General features: G+C 41.4%; 1 protein-coding gene across 1 annotated transcript in view; it reads left to right on the top strand.

Moving 5' to 3' along the window:
• Positions 1–6067: 6067 nt before the first annotated feature.
• Positions 6068–18027, top strand: part of LOC133933140 (uncharacterized) — a 61431-nt gene continuing 49471 nt past the window's right edge. Inside the window, exons 1-3 of the mRNA XM_062380125.1 lie at positions 6068–6320; positions 6655–6747; positions 8531–8712. Coding sequence (XP_062236109.1) covers positions 6680–6747; positions 8531–8712 — 250 coding nt within the window. The 5' untranslated portion in view covers positions 6068–6320; positions 6655–6679. The remainder of the gene's footprint in view (positions 6321–6654; positions 6748–8530; positions 8713–18027) is intronic.

Raw genomic sequence — 18027 nt, 5'->3', positions numbered from 1 at the left:
TAAAACTGGCTGATAAAAGGAACTTGATTCTGTCTGAATCCAAACTCTAAATTCAGGAGAGCTAACAGAGCATACAGTAAGTATCGATTGGAGCTGTTAATCATGACGTAATGATCCTGAGAAAATGTGTATCACTTCGGTTCTCTCAGGACTCCTATCATTGTTTCAAAAGAAATATACAATTTAAATCTTCATGAATTGTGACGATGCTTTGCTCCATAGCGGTTGTGTGTAAACCTTTAGGCTAAGATGAAAGGCAAAGGAAGTTTCTCCCAGTGGTGCCACATTTCTGCCAACACAATTCTGTCGGATATAGAATACTGCCGGCGACAGCTGCGGCCGGAGGTAGTATGTTTTCAGGTTGTCTGTCAGTCCCATACCTGTGAACATGTTGTCTCTGGAACACCTTGAGGGAATTTCACCAAATTTAGCTCAAACATTTGCTTTGACTGTTATAAGATTTTGAAAGTCCATTTCACTGTGACCTCACTAGGCACATTGTTGGAGTTAACTTGAGAATTCATACTAATTATGAAGCTAAATCACACATGTCTCATTCATTAAATTAGTCCTTCTTTTCAAAAGCTCAAAAGTCAACCTCACTGTGAAGTCATAATGTAAAAAATATTTTTCTAATTCTAGTTTTTCCCAGTCTGTCAGTCTTCTCCAGAAGCTGGGCTGCCATTACCGTGAGATGCACTTTGTGGCCATTGGCCTCTGGCTGTACAAGCCAGCGCGGTTTTCAGTTGTGCATCACCTAGGGCTATACTGTGTGTGTGTGTATGTGTGCATTTCTATCTGTGAATGTTGGTGGTAGGGAACATGAATGTGAACCAGCTAAACTGAGGATAACTAGGTGATTTAATAGGTTGCAGGGATTGGAGGACTCAGCTGAACCCTCTGGAGCTTCCACTCTGAGGACACTAGACCTCATAATTTTCTCTTTCCCCATTTCCCCTTTACCTACTTTCTGTCTGAGGACCTGACAGCGCTTTCACACATCCATCAAACTGCTAACATTTGAAACTGCTGTTGATGACATCGGCAGCATATCCAATATTCAGCATGCTCAACTATCTTAGCCTGGGACTGGTTGGTGCAAACTGTGTCCAAACAAAGAGTTGCTGCTTGATTTCACATTTGCCTTCCGCTGTCAACATTCATTTGTGACTCATTTGCTTGCAGGGTTTCCCAGCTTCCTTGGTGTTACATAACACTGAAAATCTTTTTATGTCTTTCTCCGTGTGCCCCTCTTTTTTTCTGTGGACTTCGCACATGAAAACAGAACAACACATATGGTATGGAGCAGGTTGAGGGGAGCTGAGGAAGAAGACAACCTCCATCTGAACCCGGTACACACCATGAAACACCCATTGAAGATTCCAAATCCAAATGTCAGCAAAAGATTATCCCCACAGAGGACATAATATTTTTCCTCTTTAAGGGACTGACACAGCTCTTGATACAGGGACTGTCAGAACCGTGACAGCAAAGCACAAGTGTGAGATATATGGTGGAGTATTTGGCTCCACTAGGTGATACAGCTATGTGACATGTAACAAGCATAACACTAAATACTCATTTGGAGCTCAGATCTGAAATTGAACTGCACAAACTGAAAGACTTAAATATACCACTTTGTAACCGATAAATGAATGGATTACTGCTTTGTTCACTATTCTCCTAACAACTTGACAAAAAATGGCTTATCCATTAATAACAAGTTTTGTGATTTACAGTTTTTCCTAGTCTTTTCTGAATTTTTCTGACAAATTATTACAACATAATGGAAATGTTATTTTCAGGAGCAAAGACTATAGTTTTGGAGATACATGGTGGTGGTATTTTATACTTGCACAAGAGAAGAACCCACTTTAGAAGTCCTAATACCCCTCAGATATAATGTCCTGTTAATGGGCTACAATTATACTACTGAATCTCAAAGCCTTACAGATCAGTAGCAGAGGTATAGTCACGTATTAGTTTGTAGTTTTTATATGATGTCAGCCCCCCTATTTTGCAGAGTGCCTCTTTATGTAAACTTGTCCTGGATTAAAGGTTTGGGTCCTATCTAGTCAAATCTGATCTAATTCTTGCACCCTGAAAAACGTTAGTCTACTCAGCTGTGATATCAAAAACTAAAGGCCCAGTTTCTCGGTCAACGAACAAGAACAGCTGAAACAGCACTATTGTTTATTGTATTCATGAAAGCATGCATGCGTACACGTGTCGTATGTCTGTACCGTATTCCCTTCAGGTCTCGGGGGTCCTGACCTCACAGTACCACTTGAGCTGGTCTCGTCCATTAACAACTCAATGCTGACATGGATTACACTGCAGCTCAACAAACCCTGACCATGGTATTTGTGCTCTGCACTAGCACAAGTCTATGAACAATTCTTTACCACTCAGAGTTCAGGGTCCTCTGTGACTGAGGTCAGCCCCTCTAATGGCCCCACCTCGACATGGATAATGATGCACACAGGCTTAATTATGAATATGGTCTAGATATAATAGTGTATGCGTGAGTTTGACTGTTTTGTCTCACTGAGCAATCTTGTATCGATCAATGACACAAAGGACTTGCCCTAAATGACAGTGACAGAGATGTAATTAGTGTATGTTTGGTGCTTTCCGGCATTGACCCTCCCATTAATAATGAATGTCCATTAGAATCAGACTTGTCACGTCATGGGCCCTGCACGTCTCCTGAAATCCCATGGTGATACTAACGGAGACATCTTAATCAATGAGAGACACACTATTGCACCTGGTAGACTGCCTTCACTGAGTGCTGTTTTGCTCTGCGCTCATTATTCTCAAATGCGTATTTAGCCACATACTCAAACTCGTACTGCATGCCCACATGTGCGCGGGCACAGTGGAAACAGCCGTGCGCCCACACACACACATGTGGTTTGCGTGCAAAGGTCTGTCCCAGCAGCGTTAGTGGAGCTTTAAGCCTGGGCTAATCTGGAGGGCAGCTTGGATAGTGTTGCCAGTGGATTTACATTGATACCAAAGCCCCCCTGTAACTTTAATGGAAGCCATTGACATTGTTAACATGACCTCAGGACCTCCGCAGATCCCCTACCCCACCTGTCACAACATATGAAACATCACACAGCACCAGGACAGACAGCCATCTGCTCTGTCAAAGGTGCAATCCCACTGTTGCGTAACAAAACATTCTACGTTTTGAAGAAGAGCCGGGAGAGAAGGAGAATGAGGTTTGAATTTTAGATGAGTCAGGTTTCATTGTCACATCAATGTCAGGGACAAGGGGTTGAGTCCTGCTCCTCTCATACACTGGCTGCATTAGTTCTGACATTGATGAGGACCAGTGGTGATTAAGCAGTGATTTATTCTGAATCCCTCTGGCTTCTGTGGGTCTGCCGAGGTCTCCTCATTTCACAGATTAAAGCTTTAGTTAGACAAACATTTCTCAGAGCTCTCCCAAAATAATCTTGGTAGGTGGAGCCACATCACATGGCCACATATTGGTCATGTGACCACAGACTGCCCTGCTGTCTTTGAGTGCAGATCATTGAGTCAGGGATATCACAGGGCTACACAGAATGTGATCCAATTCTGTCAATTTGTTTTCAATATTTGTTTGTCAGGGAGGGCATGTCGTGCAATGGTATGTTTAAATACTGAATAGAAGTGAGCGATCATAATTTGCTCGTTGTGCTTATAAGTTGATCGTTGTGCTTATAAGTTGCTGTGTTGTTTTTCACTGGCTTCTGTTTTCTCTTTGTTCTCCGCTTTGTTTTTGTCTTTCAAAGCCTCTCAACACACACTGTTCTCCACCGCCTGTGTGTGTGTGTGTGTGTATGTGTGTGTGAGTGGCACATCATCACCGAGGGGGTTTTCCTGTACTATGTCATCTTTATTTAAAGACAAAAAGTGTATCTCTGCCATCGTATTGCATGATTTACTGCACATAAATATACACTAAGGTGTGTGCGCTTAAAGGGTATACTTGGCTGTTAGTAGTGCATAGATTTGTCCACTAGAGCGCAGCACAGTGGACTGTCGTGCAGCCTATCCACAGGCATGTGCAGTGCTGATAATCCATGTTTATCCATGACAACTCACAAGAGATCCAATATATCGTATGCCACTTGGCATTGAGTTAAAGTCAAAGGCTAATGTTTATTTCTTTATAAAATAAAATATCAAAAACATGTTGGAATTATAATAGCCGAGCTAACTGTTTCTTTTATCAGTAAAGCATATGATTTAATATGTGTATCCTTTATTTACAACTTCATACATCCAGTCCAGAATCATATGCCTCACAAACGGATATCAGAGCTCTGTGTATTTGCAGCTATAATGTCGATGTATTGTCCATTTACCTGTATTGTTTTCTACTGTGTCTTTGTTTCCTATGTGTCATTTATTATAAACCTAAATTGGCATTCCTTTGTTGGAAATCTGCTTAAACCGGTAAATTAATTCAATATTTCTTTTTGTCCTGCATTGTTTTCAGGGCACATAACTCCACCATCGTCTGTCGATTGGCAATTAATCGAACGATAATTCAAACTGAGCCCAGTCAGTTCAACCTTACGATCAAAACACTTGTAATAACAAAATAAAATGGTATAGATTTTGCACTTTAATTATTAAGAAACTCAAAACCATCAAATATAATTTCTGCACATGAGCATCGATCATGTAAGATGCTCAGCTATTCCTGTCACACTCACGGCGGAATCACATTTTGTCCAGCGCCTCGATTTAGATCCGCGCCACATTAATGATTTTTTTTTTGGTTTTAAACACATAAAAACTTGTGCTGCGCTGTCTGCTCGCTTCGTCCGCTCCGGTCCCGTCCTTCCTCCTCCTTTACTGGGCGCCCGAAGCTCCAGCCTCCGCTACTCGAGCCGCTTCCACCGCGGGCAGCCTCGCTGTGAGTCCCGCAGGTCGGTGTCTGATCCGCGCGCTGCCCCTCGCGTGTGATCCCTCCTCTCGCGCTGCTCACTCTGTGTGTATTCACCGCGCGCGGCTGTGCTCTGAGGTCTCCCGCTGCGTTCAACGACTCCTCGGAAATATGCAAACCTAGAGGGAGCTCAATAGAGAAACACACATTTTAACGCAAATGGCACTTAAATACAGTTGAAAGTAGCAATACAAACTTTGAATGAAAAAACTTTGGTGGCCCGAACAACTGCCTGATTGCCCTCTTTTGACTGACTTGCCTCTCTGGTGAAAGTTAAATTATTATTGCGGCTGTATAAGTAGGAGTAGGCCAATAGTTTGCTAAAGTTGAACCGCATTAAAGTCTGAATTCATGCAAAGCAATGCCATTTATCAATTGACGCTTTTGAACAGTCTATTTCCCAAGTTTTAAGAATATAGTTTGCAAATCAGACAGGTGACAGTGTTAAAGTTTCAGTGTGTAGAATTTAGTGACATCTAATAGTGAAGTTTCATGTTGCAGCTGAATAGCCCTCATGCACCTCAACTTCCACTTCCAAACATATAAGAGAACCTGTGGTAGCCTTCAGTTACCATAAAAACTCAAAAGGTTTTTAGTATGTCCAGTTTAGACAACTGTACAAAACATGGCAGCCTCCGTTAAGGAGGACCCACTACTGATGTTATTATAAAGTATGTAAACATAGGCTAAAGAAAACAACAATTTGTACAATTTAAAAGATCACACACTAGGGAAAACATCACTAGGATTAATTTATCTTCAATTTCTGCCAATAGATCCCCTTCACCAAAACATTACACACTGAACCTTTAAGATCAAGACGCAATATCATATCTCTGCTTAAACTCACGCTTATAAATCTGAAGCCTGCATGAATGTGTTATTTCACACGAGCAATGGTGTGTGCCTTTTTCTCTCTGGTCAGACCAAGCTCCCCCCAAAATGTCTCTGTCTCCCATTTACAGGGGGCTCTTGAATGCAGCATAAGCCTCGTGTGTATGTGCTTGTGTGTGTGTGTCGCTGTTGTGTTTGTGAGGCAGAGAGTTGCGTGCGAAGGGCTCGACATGTCATTCAGTGGAATCCGCCACCTGAAACGCGAGGAAGTGAAGGCGACTCAATTGGGTATAAAGCATCAGCCAACATCTGTCCCGAGCAGAGCGTAGCTGATGAAAACATCAGCTCGGAGCGGAGCACACAGGACCTCTGCGCTTTTATTTGATTTCCTTGGACTTATCATCATTTGGCGTTACCGAGCCGGTGCACCCTGTGGGAGACGCGTCTCTCCCTTTTTTTTCTGCACTTAAAGTGAATGTGGCTCAGCGGCCAACAACACTATACTGGAATTAACTGACAACCACACTGATATTGGGTTAGTGGACTTTATTTCTTCATTTTTGGTCTGATTAGATTTTTTAATTGCAAATAATATTTCATTGCTTTTTCATTAAGGGTTCAGCATGTCTTTGCATTGTTATATATGTTAAATAGATGTTGCACCGGTGTGTTATTCTTTAATCTAAAAGTGTGATATAAAAAAAAAATCTTTTACTTAATTAAGGTGATTTTAAGTTAATTTTAAAGATGAGCTAACTGCATATTTAACCTCAATGTGCGACTTGCAATGTTCAGCAACGTGTGGGGACGTGTTTCAGTGCTCATGGCTTTTACATGTGAATCTAACGTCCCCTCTGTCTCCTCCGCAGCGCACCTGTTACCTCCGCGGAGCGCATGACCATGATCCCTCCGGGAGACTGCATGTACGCGGGCAGAAAGAGGAGGAAGCCCGTCCAAAAACAGTTAAGGAGCTGATGCTTTAATCGTTTTTTGTATTTGTCACATCAGTGTTGTGTGGTTTATAGGGATGCACATTTTGTTGTTGCTTTTTTTTCTAATCATTTAACCTGAATGGAAACACAATTGTCGACCTTATTAATTGCCTTTTTAAAGAGAAGATGACCAAGGCGTGAGCTCCAGTTCGTAGTGAATGAAATGTTGTGCTGAATAACAGGTTTACAGATGTAATACTAATGATCGCAGCATTTGATTGCATACATATGTAATATTACAAATTTCCCACATATTTAAAGTTGATTAATTATAAGAATCTTACGACTCACCATGGCTTACTTTTTAATATTTATATCTAAATAGGTAGAAATGGGGGTGACTTATGGGTAAATTGAGGTCTCCTTTTTTTGGACTAACTTGTCAGCTGATGCCATGAATAGTGAATGTAGGTTATATAAGATTTTGAAGAGGGAAGTGGTAATTTAACAAGGCCTGTGGCATTTATAAAGTTTTCATGTTTTGCACCGCCTTCGCTGCCGATCTGAAAGCAAATGTTTGCCACATCAAATCACTATTGTATGTGGACTGAAAAAATGCATTTGGAGTTCTAGTTTGCCTCTAATGCCACTGGATGTTGTAGGACTGTGACTTATAATTAGGTGGCATTCACTGATGTTTACTTGTGTTGTTATGGATTCAAGATTTGATGGGTTCTCTATGCATATTTTTGGAACATACAAGTGAAGCAAACTCTTGCCGAATGCTCTGATTAAAACTTGACATTCACATTTATTCCTTTCGATATTTTTCAAAAGTAACAAGTGTTAAAAATAGGATATTAGCTCGGCCACAGCAATGAAGCAAAGTCCATGCATTCACATAAAAGTTTGCCGTCTCTGTTGAGATTGACAGAAATGTTCAGCTAAGGAAATCGGAGCTGACCATTACATATGCGGATCATGTTGAGTTCGGCGGGTAAAGCTGTGTACTCCATATTTAAATACACACAACTCTGTGTCCAAGCTAACTTGGACATCCTCTGCGGCACTGAGAGGGACAGTGCCGTGTATCCGAAACATCTTATTACCAATACCAATATCAGGGATCACTGAAAAGATTGAGATAGCCGCAGTGGGTAAGATTAAACATAGATATTTTACATACAAACAATGATTCAATTGCGATGAAAAAAAGAGAAAAGATCTTTGGAGGAAGCACAGTGTGGTGCATGATGTATCGGGGAAAGCTGAGTCAAAAGGAAATGCGGTTTATTTGGTCACGTGTCCCCGGTTGTCAAGGTAGCTTACCCTACCTCATCAGTTGCTGTTTCCCAATAATGAAGAACAACTATTACATTAAAGAATAAAACTTCCTTCGAAATAATCAAAAAATCATATAAGAACACAGTGAAGTCTGTATAAAGTACACAAAGATAGTTTTTTGAAGTTTCTATGTTAAGACCCATTAATACAGGGTCTTGGCCACAGTTTCTAGATCACTGCTCAAAGCAAGGAGACTGTACGCTTTATGAAAAGGCCTCTGTCATGTACGAATGTTCCCTTTAACAGAAGAATGACTCCAACAAGTGAAGTAAAACATCTTTTCTGTTTCTTACTTCTTGTTGAGGTGGTTCTCCACTATGTTTGGACCATATAGCTAAAACCGCAGAAGTTTGCAGCTTATTTTAATGTGTGACAAATTATTAACACACACACACACACACACACATTCCCCAGTGCCCTCTGAACCCCTCTCATTCTCTCTCTCCCTTCCTGTCTGTGTCATCCTCAGGAAGCCGTCCTCGAGCAGCGAGAAAACCAACCCGTCCAAGCGGCACCGGGACAGGCTGAACGCCGAGCTGGACCGGCTGGCCAGCCTGCTGCCATTTCCCCCGGATGTCATCTCCAAGCTGGACAAGCTGTCTGTGCTGCGCCTCGCAGTTTCCTACCTCCGCGTCAAAAGTTTCTTCCAAGGTAGGGGGCTAAAAAGTTGTCATTTGTTGTGGAATGGCCTTGAGTGTCTGGTTCATGTGTGCATGTGAAAGTGTTTGGCTTTGAGTTGATACCAGTTTGACTGGTATGTTGTTGATAATAGAAAGTCCGTGTCTGAAAATTGGCATAGAGTAAAATGGTTTATCTTTGATAAATATATAGTAGATATGTTACAGGGAATTTAAATATGCTGCCTGGCCATGAAAACCCATTAACCAATGTAAATGTATGTTAGGAAACACTGATAACATTAAGTTAAGATACGATTCATATATTTACAAACTTATAGGGAGTTTTATCCTGGTTTCAGGTAAAGAAAACAACCTGCATTTTGTATCATATTGCCACAGAAATAGTCACTTCCCACCACACACTGTCATTCAAACCCTTGTTCAAACAGGCTGGTGTATTTAAGATGGTCAACTCATGTTAACGCTCTTAAATATTTGTCAATAGCATGTGACCTCTAAATCCATTTAAAATGCATCTAACGATAAGAGGAAGAGGACAGATAATAGTTGCCTGTTACGTTCTGGTCATCTATTACAATCTGGGAATAACCTGTGATTTTATTCTGATGTGTCATGAGTAAAAAATCCTCTGAGCTCTGTATCATGAACTGACACTGATTCAAAGGAAGAGATAATTCAAAGATTAAACAGGACAAATCTCTCTTTTTGTTTTATTGTGTAATTGATATTGTGTTTTTGTGTAGCTTCCTTTCTTTGATTTATAATGGTGGTTTTATTAAGACGATTTGAAGAAAACCTCTGCGGCAGCAGATATGAAGTACTATTTGTCTTATAGTCAAATGTAATTAAGAGGTATACAGAGGCCCCACCCTCCCACCATGCACTGAGCACATCCCTCCTTATTCTCCAAAATCCCCTTCAAATATTCATGGGTATCTTGTGAACGTATTTAGTTGCTGGTGGCCTTAGTGGCTGCTTCATCAACACCACGGCCACTGTCAGCTGGATGTCACAGCTTAAGAAAATGAGCATAACCACCGTTCTCCTTTTCTCTCGAAAATGTGAACAATAAAGTTGAAAGTTAAGAACTTCACTGCCTTCAGGAAGAAATTCCTCATGTAAAGCTGTTTTCTTTTTTCTGAGGGTCTGACCAGTTGAGAAAGTTTTGCATCATCACCTCAATGGCTTTCCTCTTCTACCTTCTTTTCCTGTGATCCTTACAGTTCCGTTAATCTCCATCATCCGCTACCCTCAGTTTGGCATGGCACCCAACTACTGGCATCCTGTTTGGCTAGAGTCATGCAACTTTAGGATCACAAATACACAAATACACAAACAAACACACACACACACTCACACAACACCCAGTTATTGTATCCACAAATGCTGATTTAGCTTAGCCATCACGCAAAGATGCAGTACAGGTGCTAATCAGACTTATTAAAGGTGCCTTTCCTGGATAATGGCTCACGCAGAGAGAGTAAAAGAGAGAGAGAGAGAGAGAGAAACAAAAGACCTCACATCACGCCTCAGGGAACAGTGATGATGGGTGTCAGTGCAGAAAAGTGAAGAGCTGGAAAATCAAAACGGTTTAGGCGTGTGTGTGTATGTGTGTGGAACTGATAAAAATGTTGAAAGGTGTGTAGAACCTGTTGAGAGAGAGAGAGATGATATCTCTTGTGTATTGTTTGGCGGTGTTAATGGGTCACCTCAAAGTTGCAGTCAGAACAGCAAAGGTGGCAGTTGTCTGTAAATATTTCAGGATGTTCCACTCTAAACTGTGCGAACATGCATTAATGCCAAGCTTGTAGCTGATCGCTCGGCCTCTGCTGGATGCCTTGTTATCAGTGGCAGAAGTGACAAGCATAGCTGTCTTTTGATGCTACACTGATGGGATTAATTGGAGTGGAACATAGGGGGGGATTTGGTTCTGTAAGCATCTTGCTTCGGTCCACTCACTTGACTCTCCCAATTACAGTTTCCCCCACTGATATTTAAACCTTTGAAAGTGTACAAATAAATAATTCTAAGGTGAGCAACACGTACACATGCACTTCCTTCCTGTGGTTTGTAGAAACAGTCACAATCATCTTTCTTTTTCCTCTTTTTTTTTTTTTTTTGGCTATTCAGTGACTTATGCCCTGACAGCATGACATGAAAACCAACAACTTTAAGGTGTCATTTGGTGTCATTTGGTTTCCCTGCTTGTATGTGATGGAGTTCTCCTGTTTGTCCACTGGGGGGGACTGTGTGGAGTTGTTACTGAGTCAAGACTGATGTCCAGTTCAGTTAGTTGTGATTAAGTGAGTACAGGATTTGGCTTCAGGTTGGGTTGTATCACCTGCCTTGCCCTTTTAAGAATTTGGTTTATTGACTTATTGGTATCTCGTGTAACGTGTGTGAGAGGGTTTCAAGAGTGGCAGGTGGTTTTGGAAGCACCTGAGATTCCCCCTATCTGTGTTGCGTGACTGCTCATGGGTGGAGCACAGTGAACGATGTGCACCTATATTCAATACATGCAAATATATTCTGCTTATTGTGTGCATGTGTTGATAAAAAGCAAACATACAGAGATTCACTTAATCATCATACAACATCATACTCCTCATGCCTACCTAGCAGAACACTCTGCATTAGTGCCCAATTATGCACAAAATATTTAATTATTGATAAATTCATAAACACATGCAGACTTAAAACTTAAAAGCACAAGACACTGCTTCCTCTTTCTTTCGGTGCGTATAGCTGCAAGAGTTATTAGGAAACAATAGAAATACATATATCACATTTAAGTAATTCAAGGAACAGGTGAAGCCTGCAGAACGGAATACATGTCCAGAAGGGGAACAGTCCTACAAACAACAATTCTAATAATACAAAGCCAAAATCCTAATTTCATAGCTTACAGGCTGTGTGGAACTTTGAGTCCAATCTTTTTTATTAAATTTTTTTTATTTTAGGTCAGCGTATAGATATTTTTAGCATTTCTAGTCAGATACCCATGGAGCCCTATAGGTCCATGAGGACATGTGTGTTGACTGTAATTCTCTTCCCCTCCATGTTAGTTCATTGCCCTCACTGTAATTGCTGAGCTTGTTAAATATTTACCCTGAGGATTAACTATCCCTCCTTTGTCTTTCTGCCCCTGTTGCCTTTATTTTTCCTCGGGTGATGTACGTGCTTTTAAAGTCTGATTTGCTTGATCCTGTTTCACTGCATTAAAAAAATCCCATTATTAAAACTAGAATTTTGCTTTGTTGAGAACCTTATATTAGGTTACAACCATATTTTTAGAGAGGATTTCTTTATTAAAAGCACATTTTATTAATTCATTTTTATTAATTGTGTTATTGCTGAGATGCTGACAGGGTGTTGTATCATAAAACACCTGCAAAAGACTAAATAGATAGAAGTCTTAATCCGTTCTAAGTTTCCTTTTCTTTCTGTCCTCCTTTCCCCCTCATCCGCTGTAGCTCTGATGCTTGTTGGACTAATATAAATTGAAATAGGCTGTAACAAGATGAGAATTCAGCAGAGCTTGTGATGAGAATCAGATGGGAGTTTTAAGAGCTAGATCCTGGGGACCACGTAATAAAGGATGGAACGTCCTCCCTAATGTGCGGCCTGTCATCCTATAAATAAGGCTCTTGTATTGCTCTGCCATGGGCTTGATAACAGTTGATGTAATTTGGGGTAATGCATTAAAAGTAGCTGCTGGCATGATTTGTATGTCAATATAGTTAGTTTATTTTTGTTTGTCTGTAAGGTTGAAACGCATTTTTTCTAATAAAAGTTGTAAAACATGTAAACTTTTGACCACCACTGGTCCAAATCCCTTGAAGAGGTCTGGCGTTTCTTTTCCTTAAAAAAACACTACTTACGTCGTGCCCATGAGCAAGGTAGCTTTTAGATTTGAATGTTGGCACCTGCGTTTTTGCGAGAGTGTGTGTTTTGCAGTCTACATGCCATGGTGCCTATTTTGACAGCATGCGCTCTGGTTCTTTGATGAGGTGGGACAGAAGCTTAGTTTGACGACATCTGTCACAGTCTCAGGTCTTGACCCGCGTGGTGCTGAGATCAGATTCACATCACACCCCATTAATCCTTATGCATTTCTCATTGCACCATGTCTGTCTCCCTCCCCTCTCTCACCGTTCTCATCTTCACTCTTGGGATCAGATATTAGAAGTCTTTCCTTCACCTCCTCTAGCGTACCAGCTGCACACTGACTTGGTTTTGTCTATCTTTTAACCCCTTATTTTCATGTTTTTATTAAGTATTCATGCATTTAATTCATATCGTTTTCTATCTTCTTCTGCTCTATCTTTTCGAAGCATCTAACAAAAGGACAGGGACATGCCAGAGGAAAGTTCATTTAAAGTTGATTGGTGGATTTCAGGCAAGTTTAACAACCAGAGCAACACTGGAAAAAAGCTTACAGAGGCTTGTTTTTATGATCTTTGACCAGCATCAACCTTCAGGGGTACTTAACACCTATAGACACACACAGATGTGATGAGAGATTAAAGTGCAAGTATACCAATCTCTGCCAAGTTTGATAAACTATATATATAAATATATACAAAATCCATACAGCCACCATATCTCTGAATGTGTTCGCACCACATTCAGGATGTTTACTATGTGTCTATTTCTAAATACTGGGTGAGCTATAGCAAAAGAGGAAGAGAAAGGCCACAGGAAGACCCGCACCATGCAAATGCCACTTATGACGTCAGCCGACAGACAGGAGGTGATTTTGTAACCAAGAGAGGAAGGGGAGAACAAGAGAGAACCATCAGTCTAGGTCCTAATTCTCACATCTACAAATTTAAGATAATTTCATGGATGTAAGCCCCCTTTCACCACTATGTGTGGGTTAATCTTTTTTCATGTCAAATCTGTATCCAATCGAGTCAACACAAGTGCAGACCATTTAATTTCCCAAAGAGGGAAGTGCTGCAGTGGGATAGCTGTTCCTGAATGGAGCCTTTGCTCAGGGTGAAAATGTGCTCAGGTCAGATTATAGATGCTCTTTGTGTTTACTAAACTCTTGTTGACCCTGGACTTTTTCAACCCAAATGCAGAAGAGACACTTGGGCAAAGGCCAAGACAAATCAGCGAGCTGCACAGACTATATATTAAGTGATAAGGCTTAGCAACAGAAAGGTCAAGACATGGTTCCTTGAAGTAAAATGTCTGAGCTATTGAAATTGAAGGTGAACCATACACTACGACCCCCACATTATTCACATTCTTATTCAAAGTGTGATTGAATTAGCAGCTTGTTTACTTGTCCATGACTCAATGAAGCCATTGCTACTACATATGTATGTTTGTCATCTTCCTAAACTCATCAATCTTTCTTTGTTAGCTCAGTGTTAGCATGCTGACATAAGCAGTTACCTCAAAGCACAGCTGTGCTCAGGTACAGCTACAATCAGACTTCTGAGAATCAGGATAATTTGGGTTGTTTGAAGGAACCTAGTGGTCAGCATGGTGACACGGTGGTTAGCAATGTCACCTAATAGTAAGAACTTTCAAGGTTTGAATCCCATATTTTTGTGGAGTTTGCATGATCTTCCCATGACAGCATGGGATTTCTCCAAGTACTCTGGCCTCCTCCCAAGGTGTCACAAAGACACGCAGAAGAGGATTAGGTTAATTGGAGACTCCAAATTGTGTGAATGAGAGTGTAAATGATTGTTTGTCTCTGTATGTCGGCCCAGCGATACGCTGGTGACCTGTCGAGGGTGTACCCCTCCTCTTGCCCAATGTCAGTGAGGATCAGTCCAGTTCCCCTGCAACCCTCAAAGGATAAGTATAGATAAGGGATGGATGAAGGATTCTACTATTATAGGCCCCCATTATAGGTACTTGGCTGCACAGCTCATTAACCCATTTGTCACATCTGTCGAAAGCTTTTTTGAAGTGAACACTCAAACAAAGCGAAGGTCAAACCCTTAGACCTTTTCTTGCGCCCCTGTTGTTTGACCCTGTCCCAGAGGGGGCTAGGAATCACTTGGAATCAGTTAAACTTCATGGGTAATTTGTATCAACTCGACGAACTGTGAATCAATGCTCACACGCTGATTTCTCGATGCTTCATTCACACCTGATGATTGCACATCTGAGGCCTCACAGCACACAGTGCATGCAAGCTCGAAGGGATGCAAGGAATTCCACCCTTCAGCCCATCATATCAGTTAAATGTCATATGTCACAAAAAGCCTGAAGATAGATATAAGCTGACTGGCCAGAGCTGCACTTCTGTTGGTGGCCCGAAATCCTGTGTTTACCCTGAGCTGTTACCAGACTTTTGAAGAGCAATGAAAAGGTAATGGTTAGCATCACAAACTGAAAAGACTGACTGACATTAGTAATTTGCATGTATCGTCTCATCAATTTTGGTGATGCAACACACATCACTTATTATTTTAGTATTTCTATGTCTTCTCCATCCTTTGAACATAACGCTAGTGATCTGCTTCCATCTGGACCCATCCTGGACCTCGTGTTGGGGCTTCTCCCCGTGTCAGACCTTTCTCATTCAGCTCTACCATCACAATTCGCCGACAAGCTGCTTTGGGCTTGTGTTTTCTCTGCGGTGTTTTAGGGCAGTCCTTGGTTTGTGGTTCTGCAGTCCATTCTGGGTCTTATTGTGAAATGGACTCACAGACTCACCCTGTCACACCATTTCTGTCACCTCTCTTGATAACTCTCTGTTTATTCTTTATTCTAAAACACAGTTTGACCATTTTATTTATTTCCCTGTCTCCTCGTCCTTCTCCTCCTCCTCCTCTTTTCCTTCTTCCTCTTGATGGGGCTCTGCCCTTCTGTTGGTTTCGCTGACCTCTTTGAAAGAAAATCACCTCTCTTCTCCATGTGTTACATGGAGAGTGCGTGACCAGGCTAAATGCCACTGCTCAGGCTTTTCTCCTTCCTCTTTTCCTCCACATGCAATGTCTGTGATTTTGTGCTACAAGCTCTACACACAGAGGTAGATGTATGGCCGATTTATATGTTTCTAGGGCAAATGGTAATGTGTTCTCACTGTTATGACAAACTTAATGCCAGTACTCAGGGTTTAATCATTCCTTTCCTTTGGGTTTGAGTGAAACAACATTTTGATAATTTTGGCAAAAGTTTAACCCAGACACCGGTTAAATGGTTGGATAAGGTGTATAGAGTCGGTTTCTGATGAATGTGAAGCTGTTGATTTGTACTCTAGTATTAGCTCCATGCATATTTGCAGTTCAAATATTAATATATTTACTTGGTTGCAGCAAACACAACTATTACAATCCCTATGATTTCATGTTAAATTGTGCATTAGTTGCATGTCGGCTCACTCTCCCACCCTCTTGCATGTGTGTTTGCCCCCTCTGCAATAATCATCAACACAATAGCTGTTAACTAGCGCGACAGGCCAGCCATGCTAATCCCTTGTATGTGTTGAGTACTGTGAATGGAGAAGCCGCCTTATGCATTTAGGATCCTCACAGCTAACTCATTAGTTGCTTGAATCAAAGGCATGACACTGGCTTTGTCCCTGCCTGGCCTCTCGTGCCACAGACACTGAACTCGCTTGAGTGGAGTTGGACTCTGTTGGCCTGGGGGACCAGTTGAGCCCCCTGGGATCACAAAAGGCCATAAGTGAATTACTCAAATCAGTGCCGAGGGGGGCCCCCTTCGACGCTAACTGTAACAGCTAGTGGCGGCTGCGCGGCAATGGGAGGTGTGTTTATCTGCAAGAGTGTGTGTGTGAACAGACGGGTAGAGTGTGTGTTTGAGTTTGAGTGAGTGTGAATAGACAGCCAGGACTCATGCAGAGGGAGCAGAAGCCTTTGTTGGCCCAACACTATTGTTGGAAGCTGTCTTGTGTAATTATTGTCACAGCTACCGCCTAGCACGCTGCTCTGCCTGAGCAGGAGAAGCACAGTGGGCCGAGGAGGGAAGCAACAAGCACTAAGTCCCCTGGAGATTAAGATGATGATTATATTATGGAAGCAGTTAAAGCACGCATAGATGCTACAAACATGCTGACAAATCCCGGCTGTTGTTTTACATATTTTGTAATATCAATTAGAAATTGTACATCGCCTCTCTGATCTCGAGTCTGTTTTAACCTACAGTTATTGAACGCTAATGTGCTTGGCAGTCATATTTCTTATTACAAACATTTGTTCTGCTCTTGTTTTACAGTGTGCTATTTTTACAAGCACGTCACTCTAACCCCAAACTACACCCCTTTTGGCTGAGATTAAGTAATTTCACATTGCCAATTATATTCACCCCCTCCCTACCCACACACACATACACACAAACAAACAAATAGACTTTGTTTATCTCCATTTAAACATGCAATATAGCTTACAGATTTATTCCTGCCCAAAGCCACATGTTGAAAAACCCATTTGATAACTCATTAGGGCTCGGAACAGTAATTTCTTCATTTGTTGTGGTGTGCTGGAGGCTCTTCTGCGCAGGAACAGCTTCCTGAGTTTTGTTTTAGAACAATTGTTGTGGGATCAGTGAATTTGAGAAAACTGAATTCATTTAGCAACAGTGCAGGAATGCAACAAAGAAAATGTCTTATAAATTGTTTTGAAATTGTTAGACAATGTAAATAAAAAATAAGTGGAATCAAAGAATAATATTTATTGTTGGCAAGCTTGCCCTGTTTGTGTACCTCTATTGTCCTTTTGCATGGCTTAGACACAAATCACAATCAGCTGACTGATGGTATGACATAGATTAATTCCCGAGAACCGGCATCCTGGCTCAAATGGCGACCAGTTTCCTCTCGGTGAACACCCAGGCCCTATTAGCTACTGCACAACCAATTTAACATGGCCACCAGCATAAAAAGCTCAGCGGTGTCAGTAATGCGATCTGTTGATGGCTAAACCAAGCGAATGGAGCCGCTATTCATAGCGGCTGATGAATGAACTCTGTGACACTGTTTCTCTGGCACGATATTGGCCAACATCTTACAAAGACAAACCACTAACCAGTGAAGGGTGTGAGGGGAAGAAACCACCTTAATCAAAAAACTGTCACAGCTGTCTCTCCACATTTTGTCTGACTTTATTTCCATTTAGGAACCTCAGCCGAATGCATCATGATTCTGGACACTTACACTAACATTGAACAGAGAGGTGCTCTAAATGTACAGCTACCTGAGTGATGGAATGAATGGTAACTGGTAACAATTCTGACCATGTTCTTTTTCTCAACAAGGTTACTGTCATGGCATGATCACCACCAGCACATGTCATTAGGTCGTGTCTAAATACAATACAATACAATACAATACACTGTA

Source organism: Platichthys flesus, chromosome 21, assembly GCF_949316205.1.
Source record: "Platichthys flesus chromosome 21, fPlaFle2.1, whole genome shotgun sequence".
Lineage (NCBI taxonomy): Eukaryota > Metazoa > Chordata > Actinopteri > Pleuronectiformes > Pleuronectidae > Platichthys > Platichthys flesus.
Note: the sequence above shows the minus strand (reverse complement) of the source record. Positions and strands in the feature narration are given on the sequence as shown.